We start from the raw sequence: 17,629 nt of genomic DNA, 5'->3' as shown, positions 1-17,629 counted from the left end.
CTTAATCCAACTCCGATTAATTTAATTGATTAATTAATTGACCTGACAAAGTTATACTTCAAGAGAAATTTTTAACTATATAATTCGTTGTATCTACAACTATATATTATTTTTTATCTAATATTTTTTAAATATTTTTTCTTAAAAAATTATTAATTCGATCTATTTCCGTATTAATAAAATATTACAGAAAAAAATTGCTTGATAAATTAACCACATAATTTTGTTGAATTTCATAGTTACCGCGCCTACTGCGCAGACTCTCGAATAATTAATTTGGTTTGTAACTTCTTTTTTTTTTCTAATATCGGTGTATCTCAAAAATCAAAACTCATCGAGAAAAACGTTTCGTATTTTTCTCATCGCGACACATATTTCATGCGTATTTTTTAATTGCAGTTTAATTGTAAGCTCGAATAATAAATCGAATTACGCTTTTAGGAAATCGATGAAATCGCTTCGGGATTTTTGCGAGAACGCATATTCCGCGATATTGACGAGTCCAGTGAGATCCGGTGGCCACTCACAGTGCTCCATGGTGGAGCAGTGCTCCGTGCTGCACTTCCGGTGACAGCCATTTTATACGACGCTCGGTGTACTGGTGTACACTTGGATATACCGTTTAACGTAGTTCGTAAGATTGTTTTTCCGAAGCTGAGCGAGGACCGGTTTCTGATAATGATGAAGACGGAGGAGTAAGTATAATGTCCCGTGCGTCTTTCTGCGGATTAATCGCATAATGGGGTTCGTCCTTAACCATCCATTTGACTATCGCGGAGTCATCGTCGCATCGTGGCATGCAACGAGATGCGAAATACTTCGATCTCACTCCTGTGACTCCGATCTCGCGGCGACTGTAATGACAAAAGGAAAGGCATAACTTGATAAATACCGTTCGATACTTTTCAGCGTTGCAATTGTGCGAGCGTATGGCTGTAAATGTATCGAAAATTTCAGCTTAGTTCTTAACCTTTCGTTCATGTATGATCTTAGTCAAGACCACGTCAAGACCACGGTTGCCCGAGCACTGTACAGCTGGGGCTCGAAGGTCTCCGTGCGCTGGAGATTTCATATTTCGACTGGAGATCGGCCGATTGTTTCATTTAAAAAAAAAAGAAGAAAAGGCGCAAGGTTTAATTCGTGTTTTGTGACCACTGTTACAAACTTTCTTTTTGTTATTAATATTTGACCAACATAAAGTATCAACACAATCACAGAGACCTTATTATTATTACAAGATTTATACATACAGTATGAACACAATTACAAACTTTTTTATTATTCGTAAAATAACATAAACTACGAACATAATCACAGACTTTCTTATTACTTTCCACGTAATTTAAATATGCAATTAATAAATACTCCGCGCGAGCGAAAAACTGGAGATTTTTCCCATCTGTTGGAGAACTGGAGACTGGTCCTGAAAACTGGAGTCTCCAGTCGAAATCTGAAGACCTGGCAACCGTGGTCAACACACTACCATGTCTTCTAATATCTCTCTCATATATATGATTTACTTCTTTTTTTCTTATATTTATGTCTATAATGTAGTTTACAGTTAATTAGAGGTCATAACTGAGTCTGGCCACTAGCGATTTTATCAAAACAAGAAAGAAAGAGAGAAATATGTATATACTTTCTCCTCATATGTATACTATTTCATTCTAACTTTATCTATCTATAACAGATGCTTTGTATTTGGTAATAGTGTAGTTCTATCTCTGTTATTCACTGAATTTCTGAAAAGAAAGATACAATCTGATTTATCAAATGTTAAACAAGGACAAACGATTCTCGCTAGTATTATGAGTGTTAAGTGGAATGCACCTTTTTTTAGTTCTAAGAATTAGAAAAAAATGAAGAATAAGTTGAACTGAGATTAAAGTTAATCTACATTGATAGAAATGGAAATTAATGTATTATATAATGTTATAATATTACAACTCTGTATATGTATGATATATTACTTTGCACATGTAATTACAGTAATCAGGCACAAAACAATGATGACAGAGATAGAAGCAGAGAGCGCGACCGTAATCGAAGATCAGACAGACCAAACCGCATAAACTCGGCCAGTCGCGATCGCAGTAGAGACAGAAACGATCGCGGCAGGAAGGCTTCTGAACGTCGAATTTATGTTTCCAACATTCCTTACGATTTTCGTTGGCAAGATCTTAAGGATTTGTTTAGAACCGAGGTTGGAAAGGTAGCGCACGTGGAGCTCTTTACAGATGAGAATGATAAGCCTAGAGGATGTGGGATAGTGGAATTCGAAGATTCAGACTCGGTGAAGATAGCGGTGGAAAAGATGCACCGATACGACATCAAAGGAAGAAAGCTTGTTGTTAAAGAAGTAAGTATAGAAATTTTCTGTTTGCGCACAAAGCTTTAGATATAATTTTAATAGATCTTATTTAAGGATGTGTATTATATGTATAGTTTCGCAAGAAGCAACGAGAATTTATATTTTCCGTATGAAAATGAATGTTCTATACATGAAATAATTTAATATTTATATTTAACAATATAATTGTAAATGAAAGTTTTTTAATTTTATCTTGATTCTTTTTTAAAAACACGTCTACATCTTATTGAATTAATTTTTAATCCACTTTCTTTTAGTATTTTCAAATACAACATAGGAAAATTTAATTTTTTAATAATTTTTTCATTTTATTAAAAAATACATGTAATACATAATTTAACAAAAGATTAATTTTAAAGATTATTTATATTATTGTAACTTTGATGAACTGTATCTATTTTGCAGGATTTTGATGTAGAACGTGACAAATATGGTCGTTTAGCAACAGGTCGTAATAATGATAGAAATCGTGACGACAGATTCAGAGATCCTCCAAGACCGCAAGGAGGCGGAAGACAAAATATGTCTGCACCTAGCGGTGGCGGAGGCGGTGGTGGCGGTGGCGGAGGTGGTGGTGGCGGTGGTAGCGGTGGCGGCGGTGGCGGAGGTGGAGACAATAAATTTGGAAACACCTATGGTCTTAGTACGCAATTTTTAGAATCTTTAGGCATCAATGGTCCTTTAGTCACGAGAGTCTTCGTCGCTAACGTTAGTATGACGCGACTATATTTTTAAAAAGTATGCATCATCGAAGAATTATACAATCTATCTATTTATTCAGCTGGACTACAAAGTTGATGAGAAGAAGCTACTTGAAGTTTTCAAATTGGCTGGAAAAGTGTTGCATGTGGAATTGGGGAAAGACAAGGATGGTAAATCAAGGGGTTTTGGAGTCGTTGAATACGATCATCCGGTAGAATCGGTACAAGCCATTTCAATGCTTCATAATCAACAGTTGTACGATAGGCGTATGACCGTTAGACTTGACAGAGCTAATGAACCTGATATGCCACCTAAATTACCCGAAGGTACTTACATTATTCATCAGTTCGCGACAGACATGTTTGATACGCTTTTATAAATCGAATTTACTTTTGTAAATCAGGTTTGAAGGGTATCGGCATGGGACTTGGAGCCGGTGGTAACAGATTGTTAGACGTTGCTAGAAATATTCCTAATGTGCAAGCAAACAATCCGCCAGTAGTAAATCCAATCTCAGCGCCTGTCTTAGCTGCGGGCGCTTTCGGCGCCGGTTTGAACAATGTTGTACCTGCGCAACTAGGTGAGCGTGCGCCTTTTACATGCACCTCTTGTAAATCAAAATCATTAAATAAATGAGTTCCTATCTGTTCTAGCATCGGCATTGTCAAACACGAATGCAGCAGCCCTTCAAGCTAGCCTTGCCGGCGCCGGTTTAGGTGCTAATCTCACTACAAGCTCACTGCTGAATTCCTCATTGACGAATGAATTAGCATCGAACTTGAATAACTTTGGAGGTGGAGTCGGTAGTTTAAGCGGTTTACAGGCTTCTTTAGCTGGTGGACAAGGGAATAATACGTTCACGCCGCGTGGATTATCCAAATTGGATAACGATATAGGATTTGGTGGTAACAATGCCTTTGGTGGTTCTAATTTCGGTGGCGGTGGTAGAGATTTTGATGGAGGATTTAATCGAGGGGACGGTGATCGTGTTTCTGGTGGCGGCGGTGGGTTTTCTGGGAACCAGGGCCAAAGCGGTGGCGGTAACCGACAGAACTCCAACGGTTCAAGACAGATGTCAGATACTATACTTATAGGCAACGTATGTACTTTTGTTCCATTATTATTATTATATTTTTTATTGTTATTTTCCTGAGATATTTAAATCTCCGGGAAAGAACCTATCCTTGAGATTTTTCCAGGGAAAAAATCTGGCACTGAAGAAAAATGTTTTTTTTAATAGTATTCCATTTCTTTTTGTTTTAACCTGTTTTTAAAAGTCTTTATTTAATATAACATAAGATATAAAACACTTCTGTATTAAAAATTTTTTAAAAGACATTTTATTACAGAATAATAAAATTTTATGTAATTATAGAAATATCAAAATGTCATTACTGGAATTTTTTTAGCGCTTTTAAAGCTGAGCATGAAAAACAAAATACATTAAGCATTTAAAAGCAATTATAAAAAAGATATAGAATTATATTAAAATGAACGTTTTTTTTTGTGAAGATGGAAACATGCAAAATAAAAAATTAGTAACCAGAATTAGAAAGTCTCCATAAATTACTCAATTTCATTATTTACTTCAGACAAGATAATCATTATATTATAGATGTAATGTAAATTGTAAATAAAGCAATGCAACATCAAACAAAGCAGTGCTTTTAATTGCTTTGTTTTTGCAACATCAAATAAAGCAATTTTCCATCACTGGTTCTTTCCCTCAAGGCGTGGGAAATGTTTTTTCATTCTCATTCAATCCCGGGTTCTTTCCTGGGGTTTTCCATCCCTTAAAACACTAATATTGTCTATTTTTTAGTGATTTAATATTTAATTACAATTTTTGTGTTGCAGCTACCTCCAAACACTACATGGCAGATGTTGCGTGATAAGTTCCAGGACGCCGGAGAGGTAAAATTCGCGGAAATGAGAGGTGCCGATATGGGCATGGTACGGTTCGCATCTGAATGGGATGCCGAGCGTGCTGTGAGTATCCTTTTTAAAGCGAAACAAAAATTTTAACATTAGAAAAAAAATAATTTGACCATTTTCTTCCTTTTTACCTTTTATTTCTTTGAATTATTAACTACGAGATATGTAATAAAGAAAGAAAAGAGTTACATTACAATGATCATCTATTTGCTAATTTTATCATTGTTTATAATTACTTTGAAAAAATTGTGTTGTACAATTGAGTTTTCCTTAATTATCACAATTAGCTATGATGAATCGATCGCGTATCGACGGCAGGACAATTGATGTGCGCCTCTACTAAGAATGGAAGGATAAGCCTCGAGGGATTCAAGGTAACGTCGATAGAAAAGATTATATTACCATAATTCGATGCTTAACCATAACTTATTGACGCAGCGTGAGGAAGCTGGGTGTTTATGTGTCGTCTGCAGGATTCCACTCCTAATGACAATACTTGAAATTCATCCTCGTTATCTGGCAGAACTTAGGACAGTGAGTGAGAAGTATCTGTCTTTGGAAGATCAGCAAGTCGTGTTTGTGATGGCTACTCAACGTTGTAACAGTCACTGATATGACCACTGATTGACGTACACTCTCCACACCCTCTCTCTTTCTCTTTATTCCCTTTCAACTTTTCAATTCTGTATTGTTTATATATCACCAGACTATCGTTCCTTTTTACAATGGAAGTCTACTAATTGTTCACTTCTTATATCAGTTTTTTTTTTCTAGCGATGATCGTGACTATAGTTTAGTTGTTTTTAGGCTTAGGTTTCACGATGATCTATAAGTAAGTCAGTAGGTTTCTTTTCAGTGTGTGTAGGTTATTCACTATTTACAGGTTAATTACCGTAATTAGCGATTCTGTAGTCTGTAAGTCTACTTCTTAATTATCATGACGAGAGATCGATCGGTTCTCCATCATTCCGATCTAACGTGATGCTCTGCTCATTCGCAGCTGAGTCCATCAAGGGGTAGAGATTTATCTTTCGTTCATGAAAACACATTTTTTAACGTTGTAAAATCATTATTCGATCGAATTAGATTTCCGGCTTGCGAATTATCGAGGTATGCTCGTTTAAAACCTTACTTTATGCAGATCGTGGATTTTTTGTGTTGGATATTCTCGTCGCATCGTTCGCACTTATGCGTAAAAAAAAGCACATGTGGTGTTTGACAGGGGAACAGCGCTTTATCGCCACGATTTCTACGCGATCACATCGTTTATTATTATTAATTTTTTTTTAATTTACCGTACTACATACATACTGTTTTGCATCTTTGTAAGAATAATTTAACGACCTAAATGAAGCATACGAGAAAAATTTGTTGTATTCCGCCGCTTTTAGGAAGATCCCCTCTCATTTTACTCAAACTCGCTTCAATACTTCGGCGAACGTACATCGGACGATCTAGATTCGGCATAAATTCTGCGTTTTATGCACCGTAGTATGTTTACCAAAAAGTAAATCGAGCCTCTCGTGACATCGAGTAGCATCTTTTAATCTTTTCCGTTCCCCCACAGAAACGTACGCAGACAAGACTTGGATTGATTCCGGTACAATGGACGAATTGCATTTGGTGTCACCGAAATATTTTTTGGTAAACATAACTCTCCTCTCGCCATGTAGATCTCGAGGAACATTCTATTGTATAACACTCTTGTATAATCAACAATCTCATAACAGTGATTGAATAAAACCCAAATTCATTTTGGCTATAAAAAAAACTATGCTGATCGTTGTGTTTTATTTCTGTGCTGTTGTGTGAACTTTTATTATTATTTTTTTAAGCGATCACTCTTGTTGGTTCGGATGGATCTTGTCAAGTGAGTTTTAGCATGCGATGCAACGCGTTTAAATGGTACGATTAACCATAATTGTCTTGTAAACACGTTGCATTTAAGCAGAATACGAGTCCATTCGTTTATTGATACGTCTTAAAATACAGATCACTCCTCAGATTATCTTCCGTACAATTGGAACGTCAGTATCTGCGCAATGGGGAGGAAGGTGCTCGTTCAAGCTCGCAGGTGAGATACTTTTTCAGATGATTTTCTTCCCTGATTTTCCGAAGACGGTTCTGGGAAGAGAGACGATTGACGGTATCTGGCCCCAAGAGAGAGAGAGAGAGAGAGAGAGAGAGAGAGAGAAAGAGAGAGAAAGAGAGAAAGAAAGAGAGAGAGAGAGAGATTAGTATAATTACTTTTTCTGTCATTAATAGCGAGAATTTAAACATGTCTATGCGTGGTGCTGTCACGAAGTGTATTCTTCATCTCCAATAATTTTTAGCGATACTTTTACTGTCGATGAAATTGAGCTCGCATCGATGGACTTTTTATGGAAGTGTGACCGAGAAAGGAATAGTTAACACGAGGTTTTTGTCGTCTTTAACATGGTGTAGTCGATTTCGTATATAGAACTGTGAATGAAGGACGGCGAAATCTTCCATGCGCGCCAATGATTTTGTATTTATTTCCAAGTACTCACTTTGTACAACCTCCGTCGATTTGTCATATACGGAACTTTGCGGTTTTTTTCTAGAGTTTTATTAATGTATTTTAATGGTAAGAGCGTTCATCGACGTTTCATCTGCGATCGGCGATAAAAAAATATGCGCACGTTAGCGCATTCTTAGCGATTGATCCTCCCTTTCGTTCAACGCTTGATTAAATTCCTACAAGTTGAAGAAGACATTGTCTTTTTTTTTTATTATTGATATTACGTCAGGATTCTGATACATGATATAAAAGTTGTCGTTACTTATATTATTCCTCGAGAATCGGTGCTTTCCGCATTAACAGTTCCGTCGATTTTAGGGGCCAAAGAAGCGTTTACTCTTATCATTGTGACACATTTATGCGATTCGTACGGTACAACCGTTCAATATCTCTTGTTACGTGAAAACGAAAAGCATTTTTCTCTTCTCGCGAGACAGAATAAAATTATATATATATATATATATAATATATATGTATAAATAATCGTAAGGAATATTTTTGTTACACTGGGGCATAGATACAATGGATATTATTGATTATTTTCAGATCATGATCGAGAAAACGTCTGTTCCAAAATGTGACGATGACAGGTAAGTTTTAATAGCTGACAATCACTTCACGCATATGTTTTTCTTCTAGGGAAACTATTCCGTGCGACGTTTGTGGCTGCGTTCCACGATTCACTGCGAGTACCGAAAATTTATAGTATACGTAACGTGAACTGTAGATTTTCAATACTCGTGAGTAACGGAACACAGCCTATCTGTAAGTCGCGCGAAATAAAAAAAAGAATGAATTGTCAAATCATACTTTCAATTACAGCTGTATTTCTTCATTTACCTATACATTATAAAATAGCTTTCGGTACGCGAGGGGTAAGTGTAAGGATTACTATTTTTGTGGAAAATCGCGTAGCGGCGACGTCCTGTGATATTACAATAATGCAGTTAATAGTTCGGACGCGCGTAATGTGCCAGTAACGGGATCATCGGCTCAAATGAAACATGTAAAACATATATAAAATTGCATAATAACGGTAAATACGGGTAGGTAATTCGTACGTATAAATTAGTCTTAATGATACAAACAGTACTGCGACAATCGTATTCACGTGTTAGCGTAAAGAATGCACTGTTCAACAGCTCTCAAAAGAAAAAGGCACCTTAAACATCACACGCCCGTTTATATGTGTTGTATATATTTATATATAATTATGTAGCTACGAGTTCGTTTTTCTCTATAAACTATGTATACATGGATTATCACATTTCAAATAAAGGTATGAATGCGCAAAATTTTATAACTTGTACGAATAATATATAAAATCATCCGAACACTGTTGCTCTCGTTGAAATATCAATGATTAGCAAACTCTGGAGTAACTTGTGTGATGTATTCGAAACTTGTTGAAATAAGAGACAAACGTAACATACTACAATTTTATGTTTCACGCTTTATTCATATATTTAAGAGAACATAATTTTATACATGTGAAAAATGTTGAAAAATAAAATTGTAGTATGCTAGATGTAAAATTGTATCATTCATTGTTCACAGTGTCAGAAAACTTTTATTACAAATATCCATGTTTCTCTCTTTATTTGTTTATACAACAAGGTAAAAAGTCACTTTTCTAAGATAACACACTTGAATTTTTAACGTACATTTATGTTATCTAGCATTATCAACGTATTATGTATATATATATATAATATGGCTTGCGCGGGGTTTATGTATAGGGGAGAGGCCTAATTAGCCAAGTTCGCAATAATAAGATCACAATGTCTGCGTTATCACTTTGTTGCAATACCAATATTCATCTAACTCGTTCATCAAAATTGAAAAGCTTCTCTTTCGTATCATCACACATTGATACTAAAGAGATCTATTAAAATATATTGCTAATTTATTAATCTCAGTCTAACAAAAATAATGGCAAGCAAGGGTTTAAATAAAAATGCTGATAAATCAATTTTACTTCGATAAAAACGTTAATATCTCCAATTAATTTTAAAATAAAGGTTAATTAAATAATTATATAAAATAAAAAATTAGCAACTGAAATAATAAGAATGGATCCAGGTTCTCATTAAATTTTTTAATCTTTTTAAAATTCCTTTTATGAGAAAATAGATATTTTATGAATTACCATAATCGTATTAAAAAATATATATATGTATATACATAAATAAAGTGTATATTATTCCACTTTATTGAATATAAAATTTTTAATAGCGAAATATAATTTCCGCATATATTTGAAGTTTTCTTTCAGTAAATTAATTACGAAGCATAAAAAGAAAGTTGTTAACTGAAATAAAAAAATATTTTTTGTTTGCGAAAATCTTATTGCGAAACATGTTTTTATGTATGTTGAGAGAAGCTATCAAAAAATCTTCTTGGGATCACGTGTGCTTCGTATTATATCATCAGTCAGAAGACTTGTGCTTCTCAGGGACAATCTTTTTATCTCTGTTCTAGTACGAATTATATACAAGAATCTCAAAATCGTCCTCATTTAAAAAAACAACTAGAAATCAGAACGATTTTGAAATCCTGTACAATAAGGAGAATATCGAAATGCTAGAATGAATGAATTATGAATTCAAGTTAACGCCCGAATTATCACCATTGCTTTCTATAGTCGTCACATTTTCTCGATTAGAATAAATTGTTTGCCATGGCATATTTCACTGGTGGTGTCTCGCAACTAGTGCATCTCAACGAAAGTACGGAGGTGTGCGGGCACTCTGCTAATGTTCTGCGTCTTTTTGACCACTCGCGCGGCTAGACAGGCGAGTGTGGTGTATTTCAGAGGACAAATCGAATCGTAAAGCTGCTTATTAGGCAATAGCATCTGGAACGTCTTGCCATCGTTGTTTATCGCATCGAGATGCGCGCCGGCATCGAGCAGATCGATCGACAGAATCGGTCGCCAAGGCTGCAATAGCGCGGTAAGGTGCAGAGCCGTGTTGCCGTCGTTGTCCCTGGCAGCCACATTTGCGCCCACTCTCAGCAGAGCTTTAGTCAAATGAGGAGATGGGAACTTGCATATGGGATACTTGCCAACCAGCGCACCGTCCTCGCTATGAACTAAATGCAGCGCGTCGCGGCCCTGAAAGACACATTACAGAACCGGAAACGTAGATATTTATTTTTAATCTCCCTTTTATTATTAATAACTATTTTAAGTGCCACTCACGTGTTTGCCTTTGGCGTTTATTCGGATTAACTTGTAGAGCTCTTTGTGGAAGGCATTGTATTCTTCGCTATCCTTTTCTCCGGTCTCACGCGTTAATAGACACGCCAAGTGCAGAGTGATAACAAGAACTCTGTTCAAGAATGTAAAATCACGCTCGCATGTCAGATCGCCCATCTTGTCCAGCATTTGCTTTCCTTTCGCTGCTTCGTTAATCTAAAATTTTTGTAGTGTAAACGAATAAATATTGATAGTTTGAGATACATTGATAGACAACAATGATACTTTCGTACTTACAGCTTTCTCGAAAACTCTCATCAGATCTTCCCTCTTTACTGGCGGTACTCTGCGACCCCTTGTCGTCTGTCTACCTTCCTCGCCCACCATGAAGCTGAAGAGTTCGGTGAAACTGAATAGAGAGCTTTGTGTCATAGGATTTAGCGGTTCCAGCATGCTCTGCTGCATATCGAGAGCGTAGTTCCACAATTCGATGCAGCGACGGAATTTACCCGCGTCCGCATAGACAGCTCCGCGATATCTAATATAATAACTAGTGTCTGGATGAGCCGGTCCTAATATTCGTTCTCTAATCACCAGTGCCTGCATGCGCATTTCATCTGGGTCTGCTAACAAATCGTCCAAAGCTTCGGGTTCAATTACCTCTCGGGCGTAATCGTAAGCGGCTACAAGTGGTGGAGATTCAGGTTTTGCTATCACTGGTCCGTCTCCCTGATATCTACGGGAAAAATATATGTACATAACTATATATTACTCAACATATAGCGTAAACTTCTTTTTTTTAAATAAAAATTAAAATTAAACTTTTTTTAAAAAAAATTTATAAAAAAATATATATAAAATATTTTATATTATTTAAGTTTAATTTTATATTATATTTTATATTTATAAAGATATTTAAATTTCGTCCATTTTGTGATCATCCTCAAAATTCGGATCGCATCGCCAAACGATATTATTTACAAAAAAATGTTCAACACTGTTTGGTTCCCTAAAATTACTTCTATACTCATCTTAAAATTTTTTTTGATTAATTGGCAAAAAAACAGATTTTTGAGGTCATTTTTTATGTTTCGCATTCCGATTATACAAAATTATGTAGAAAGTGTTTTAAAATAAAAGGCACATGGTTTTCAGTTACGGATTAACAGTCTGTCCGTGTGTGGAGACATACCGCTCGTTCATGGCACGTTTCCAGAACTGCAGGGCGCCAATCATGTCCCTCTTTTTATCCACGTATGTAGCTCCAAGTAACTCCAGCGCGTCGATTGAACAGTTGGGGAATGCCTATGAGATACTCGACGATATGCGTGTGACCTGGAAGAGAGGAAGCGAAGAAACGTTCGGTCAGCGCTCGCTTTTTCCTCGAAGCTAAATAAACTGTCTTAGGGGAACCTTCGAGTGGTGCGTGGAACTTTCTGCTTTAACCTGTTACTGCTGCCGCGAGAAGTGGCGTCATCCCATAGGAGTCCACGTCCATCTGGGCCCCATGCTCGACAAGGATTTTCAATATCTCCAAGGATCCACTTTCGGCGCAGTCGTGTAACGCTGTATTACCCTTCACGGACTTGCGATTCGCGTCTGCTTTCAGGGCGAGTAGGAACTTCGCTATTTTAACGTGACCCCGGTAGCAGGCGATCATTAGGCACGTGTGCCCGTGTCGATTCGCCATCTCGATATCTGTAACGGAGAAGACGGAGAAAAGATCAATAAAGGTTTCGATGGAGTTTTTAAATATTCTACGATATAAAGTAACTTCTTCTCAGGATTGGGAAGTAACTCGTGACTCGTAACGAAGTTACAGTTACACACATTCTACAATAAGCCGTTAGTAATAGATTAGAAGTAGGGAACGAGTTGTAAGTCAGTTAGTAGCGTATCATAATAAGGCAACAATAAGTCAGTAATTAGTGAATGAATGTGGCCAAATTCCATTTCTTACGATTTAAAACTTGGATTACATTATGATTAATCAATCACATAATGTATTATAATTTGAGAACAATCATCTTCTGAAATATTGTGATATACATCCAAAAAAAATGTTCTGCCGATAAGTGGGGAATTCCTCTTAGCATTTCCTCTAAGCAAAAAATCTTATATTAATCATACATTAATCAGGTGCATGTATTTATGACAAGTATTCATCTATAAAAATGAGGACACATGAGCTATGATCAAAAATAAATTCCTTTATAGAAAATTCTATTGTGATAACTCGAATAGAGCCTTTTGAAATAAGAGGATATACAAAATACTAGCGGCACATTTATTTGTTACAAGAAGTTTGTCATTTACGTGCTACCGTGGTACGCGTGCATGTCAATACATGCAAGATATTCTTCTAATATTGAAAGGATTGCAATCGGAGGGCGGAATCCATAGACGTTGCTCAAGATTCGAGATGGTCTTAAACTAGCGCATGAACCAATGAGAGAATCGTATTAGCATCTTAAGACATTGCTTGAGATTAAGACCGGATTATAGGCCGGTATTCGTAGTCGGTTCTTATTTCAAGACCGTTTTAAGTAATGTCTTAAGATGCTAATGCGGCTCTCTGATTGGTTCATGATATCTCAAGGCTGAACTTAAGACAGTCTTAAATTTAAGATCTGACTATGAATACCGGCCATAAATTCCGGCTCTAAATCCAGTACTTTATGGTTATACGAAGTTTTCTTTATTTTATAGAATATCCTCTTGAGGTCATATATAAATGGAAAATCCTCTGACACGGAATCGTTAAATAGCAGAATATTTTTTTTGGGGTTAACGATCTAATATGAATCAATTAAAAGAATAAATTTTTAGTCAAAGCGGATATAGTTGTTTTGGAGTGAATTTATACATATATTCATGGTGAGGATGCCTACACGAGAGAGGAATACGAGAGAACCATGTTCAAATCGATCGATGCAATATTTTTCGGAATAAATTAAATTATTTACAAGATGCCAAGCCTTCTTAAGATGCTTAGATTAACATCTAATTATTATTTTCTATTCTTTTAAGATGTTTATTAGAATCAAATCCCAAGTGGAAAAATTTCGCTGAAATTATTCTACATTTTGGAACATTTTAGCGAAATTGCTGAAAATTTGCTGAAATTTCACTGAAAGTGAATTTTTCAGCTAACATTGAAAAATCGCTAAAATTTCTTTAAAATTTTGAAAATGAATTTTTCAGCTAAAAATCGCTGAAATTAAATTGAAATTTTTCTAAAATGCTGAAATTTTACTGAAAAGTGTTCCAAAACGTGAAATAATTTCAGCGGAATTTTTCCATCAGGGAATTATTAAATTGCTTATCAATTTAATAATTTTATGTGATATGCTAGTTTTGTTCATGATTGTTTCAAGACCGAGAAAGATTTCTGTGCACGGTTTGCAGAATTGAATATGTATATAAATTCACTCTGAAATATTTAAGCACTAAAATCCGCTTTGACCTATTTTTACTAAAAATAAGTTTTGTTTTTCTTAATTAATTAATTTTCGTAGATCTAATACAAATTTTAATTGTTGATCTAATATGATTTATTCTGGATGAAAGTTTCCTAAGATTTATGACTTATAATTCTAACTTATTTACCACTAACGTGACATGATTAGTCACTAATGACTTGTTGTAGAAAGCCCATTAATCAATTTCTTACGGTTTAAGACTTACAACTTAGATAACGGCTTATTGTAGAAAGCCTATTGGAATCGCTCTTTTCAATTGTAACTTAATTTACATTTTTTCGTAACTTGTAACTAATTTAATAATTACTTTTATAATTATTTTACATATTTTTCAACTTATTCACATCACAACTTATTCGTCAATATAATAGACTGAAGTATTCAGTAAACAATCAGTGATTATTTCTTTCGATTGAAACTTTATCCCTGATAAAATAATTACACCCTGTAAATATCTGCATTAAGAATAAAGATAGAAGTCTTTTAATACCGATTTTTGTGAACACGACTTAATATTGCTTCCATAATTTAAGTGATGTCAAGTGTATATACTATCTATAAAAATTTAATCTATGATCAATGTTTATAATAAGTAAAATAATTCAGTAATATTAGAAATGTATAAAATAATAATGCAAAAAAAATAACAAAAAAATAACTGAAAAGTACTTGTAAGTAACTGAAAATGACTTGTCATTCTTTAAGCAAATGTAACGTGTTACTGCTCAGAATCGGTAACTTATAACGGTAACTCGTAATTAGTTATTTTTTAAGAGAAAAAACCTGTAACTGTAACTAGTTTTACAAAGTCACTTTCCCAATCATGCTTTATTTTAAATAAAAAATCAAATCCTTTCGATTAGTAAGCGTAATTCTTACAAAATTATATAAATTTTCGCAAATGTCTTACATTTTTTTTGCAAAACTTGCTTTACTTGCATTCGCTTTTCCGCAAAGAAAAATAAAAAAAATTGTACGGAATTTTAAAAAGTTATAAATTTATATCTCTAAAAATAATTCCCAAATTTATATTTGTATGTTTCCTCACCTGCACCATGTTGCACTAAGAATTTGACGATATCGTAATGCCCGTCGAAACATGCAGCACGGAGAGGTGTAGAATTAGTCTTTGTGATTGAATTCACCTTGGCTCCTCGTCTCACAAGTAGTTTCACTAAGGACAAGTGGCCAGCGGCAGCCGCGCACCATAAGGGCGGAGCACCCTCGATTGTTTCACCCTCAAAGACCACTGTTTTCGAAGAAATATTCTAGTAAAATTTTAATATCACAACAGAGGATCTACTAGTTTCAACGTACACAATAATGACGTAAATAATAATAATTATAACATAATAATTATAAATAAAATCACGTGAAGTGCAGTACATTGTACCAGCTTATGACGTATGAGACGTTGATTATAGCAGCCACAATTTTTAAGCTACCTACACCATGTAGTGCCAAGAAAAAATCTCAAACTTGATTTAAAAAAAAAAGCACTAAAGTGCGTCTTTGTCAAACGTCATTTTTTATTGGAAAAAAAACTGTTCTCAATAAATAGATCATCAATCTACACACACACACACACAAACAGAAGCTGTGAAAGGATTGCAGTCTGACCTGATCCAGGCTGCTCCACGTCTGCCCCACATTTTTCGATGAGGTATTCCGCCACATCGTAATGTCCATTCCGACATGCCATGACTAAGGGTGTTGCGCCATGGGTTTTGGCACCGACTAATTGTCCTACCTCATCCTTGCCTCGATGCTCCAGGAACACCTTTCGAGAAGAGAAAAGGAATTTTCACTCGATATGCTTAGCTTTTATAAAAATCATCGCGATTATAAATTTGCGGAAACGATACAAGTTTCAAAATACTCGCGCGACGACTTACGTTCGATAATACGGAACCCGTTTTGGACGCTTATTGAGTTAGCGCGTGCGTGAACAGCACGGACGTGCCGTGCGATGTGTACAGATAGATATTTCAAAGTCGACTGGTTTAAGGTGTAAGCGAATTACTGGCGCAACAGCTATACACCTATACACACTAAGGATTCGCCCGATGTATAAAATAAATATATGTATAATAAATAGATTTCAAAGTCATTCCCTGTCTCCTATTGTTTCACTCTTGAAACTTGTTCTCTCCTTGATTGTTCTCTCCAATTTCTTCAAGGTTTTTCACAATTGCTTATTTTTCCAAATTCCATTCAATATTATCCTTACGTCTATCTTTTAATTATTCTACTCTGAATGTTCGGGAGATAGTCGGATATTTAGATTTCAATAAATAAGTACGATTTTTGCTCCAAATTCAATTCAAAGAAGTTTCACTTCGAATTTCACAAGAGAGGAACTTGAGGTTTTGTCAAGATAAGACCGAAAACGTCGTCTGGAGATAAGAATTACTCGCGTCGACGTTCACTGTCGATTTGAACACCACGTGGCTATGGTACATGTTTTATTTGAACGCTAGGAGACTGAATCCTTGCGTCACCGACAAGAAAGCCTCTTGCAAATCCACAAAAACGTGCAACGCGAGATGACAAAAGTTTCAGTTTGTCCTTCGCAGTCACACGCGAAAATGAGTTTCTCTAAGTGTGCGAGATTTCAAGTATTATTGAGTCAAGTGTTAAACAGTGTTATGACAATGTTGAGGGGACATTAACGATTTATTACGTTTAACAATCAAATAATAATTATATCATCATCGCATTATAGCCACCGGTTGTAACGTCGCATCCGAGAGGATAGATCAGTCAAGTCAAATTGAAGAATTCTGTATATATTATTAGAGGCGATCGATTTGGGATATGTTCTCTTCAACGTCGAAGGAGTTTGCCGTTTAAAAAAAATCACAATTTCTTCTTTTACATGACTTGTTTTTAATTCCTTTGGACGGCAGACGTATTAATGTTCAGGAATTAAGAAAACTCTACGATTATCTCCTTGTGCTCGGAATCAGAGCACTCCACACGCGCACTCGCCTAGAAGAAGACTGAGCGCACGAACCGAATCTTCTACCCATTGCCTTCTGAAGAAATCATTCTCCGACCATCGTGGACGTGCGAGTCCCGTTAAACGAATAATCGGAGACATTGGGGTTCATCGTGACAAGCAAACTGCTGCTTACGATGGGCCGCTGGGCTTCTACCAGGAGAAAGAGGGGCAGAGCCGATACTTTACAGCTTTTTGTTCTTTGCTCTTCTCTTTCTCCCGCATATTTCTCTCTCTTTAATGTTCCCCCTTTCCGAAGAGAAGACCTACATACTTTTCGTGAAAGCCCTAGATTCTTGTTGAAAAAAGGAAAAAAGAAATAACCTCATATGCATATATCGAAAAATGACAAATAATAATTAATTTATAATTTATATATATATATATTATATTATAT

General features: G+C 35.5%; 2 protein-coding genes across 5 annotated transcripts in view; one reads left to right on the top strand and one right to left on the bottom strand.

The window, feature by feature from the left end:
- Positions 1-497: 497 nt before the first annotated feature.
- rump (heterogeneous nuclear ribonucleoprotein rumpelstiltskin) lies at positions 498-9,039 on the top strand. Of its 4 annotated transcripts, none has more exons than XM_018450923.1 (9): positions 604-695; positions 1,990-2,359; positions 2,777-3,079; positions 3,153-3,399; positions 3,477-3,653; positions 3,727-4,172; positions 4,931-5,066; positions 5,296-5,382; positions 8,097-9,039. In XM_018450923.1, exons 1-8 carry the CDS (start codon positions 679-681, stop codon positions 5,349-5,351), a joined length of 1,752 nt encoding a protein of 583 aa, XP_018306425.1. In that variant the 5' UTR covers positions 604-678; the 3' UTR covers positions 5,352-5,382; positions 8,097-9,039. The 4 variants fall into 4 exon arrangements, with proteins under 4 accessions (XP_018306441.1, XP_018306425.1, XP_018306415.1 ...); XM_018450913.1 differs by lacking the exon at positions 8,097-9,039 and adding an exon at positions 5,447-6,515; XM_018450939.1 differs by lacking the exon at positions 8,097-9,039 and having other exon boundaries at positions 498-695; positions 5,296-6,515.
- Positions 9,040-9,853: 814 nt separating this feature from the next.
- The window catches only part of LOC108724043 (protein fem-1 homolog CG6966), a 37,358-nt gene continuing 29,582 nt past the window's right edge, over positions 9,854-17,629 (bottom strand). Inside the window, 8 exon segments of the mRNA XM_018450183.1 lie at positions 9,854-10,665; positions 10,753-10,965; positions 11,047-11,485; positions 11,942-12,036; positions 12,038-12,084; positions 12,196-12,447; positions 15,280-15,480; positions 15,852-16,011. Of these exon segments, the coding sequence (XP_018305685.1) occupies positions 10,261-10,665; positions 10,753-10,965; positions 11,047-11,485; positions 11,942-12,036; positions 12,038-12,084; positions 12,196-12,447; positions 15,280-15,480; positions 15,852-16,011 (1,812 nt within the window). The 3' untranslated portion in view covers positions 9,854-10,260.

Source organism: Mycetomoellerius zeteki, unplaced genomic scaffold (assembly GCF_001594055.1).
Source record: "Mycetomoellerius zeteki isolate Tzet28-1 unplaced genomic scaffold, Tzet1.0 scaffold106, whole genome shotgun sequence".
NCBI lineage: Eukaryota > Metazoa > Arthropoda > Insecta > Hymenoptera > Formicidae > Mycetomoellerius > Mycetomoellerius zeteki.
This window is presented reverse-complemented; position numbering and strand designations above follow the sequence as displayed.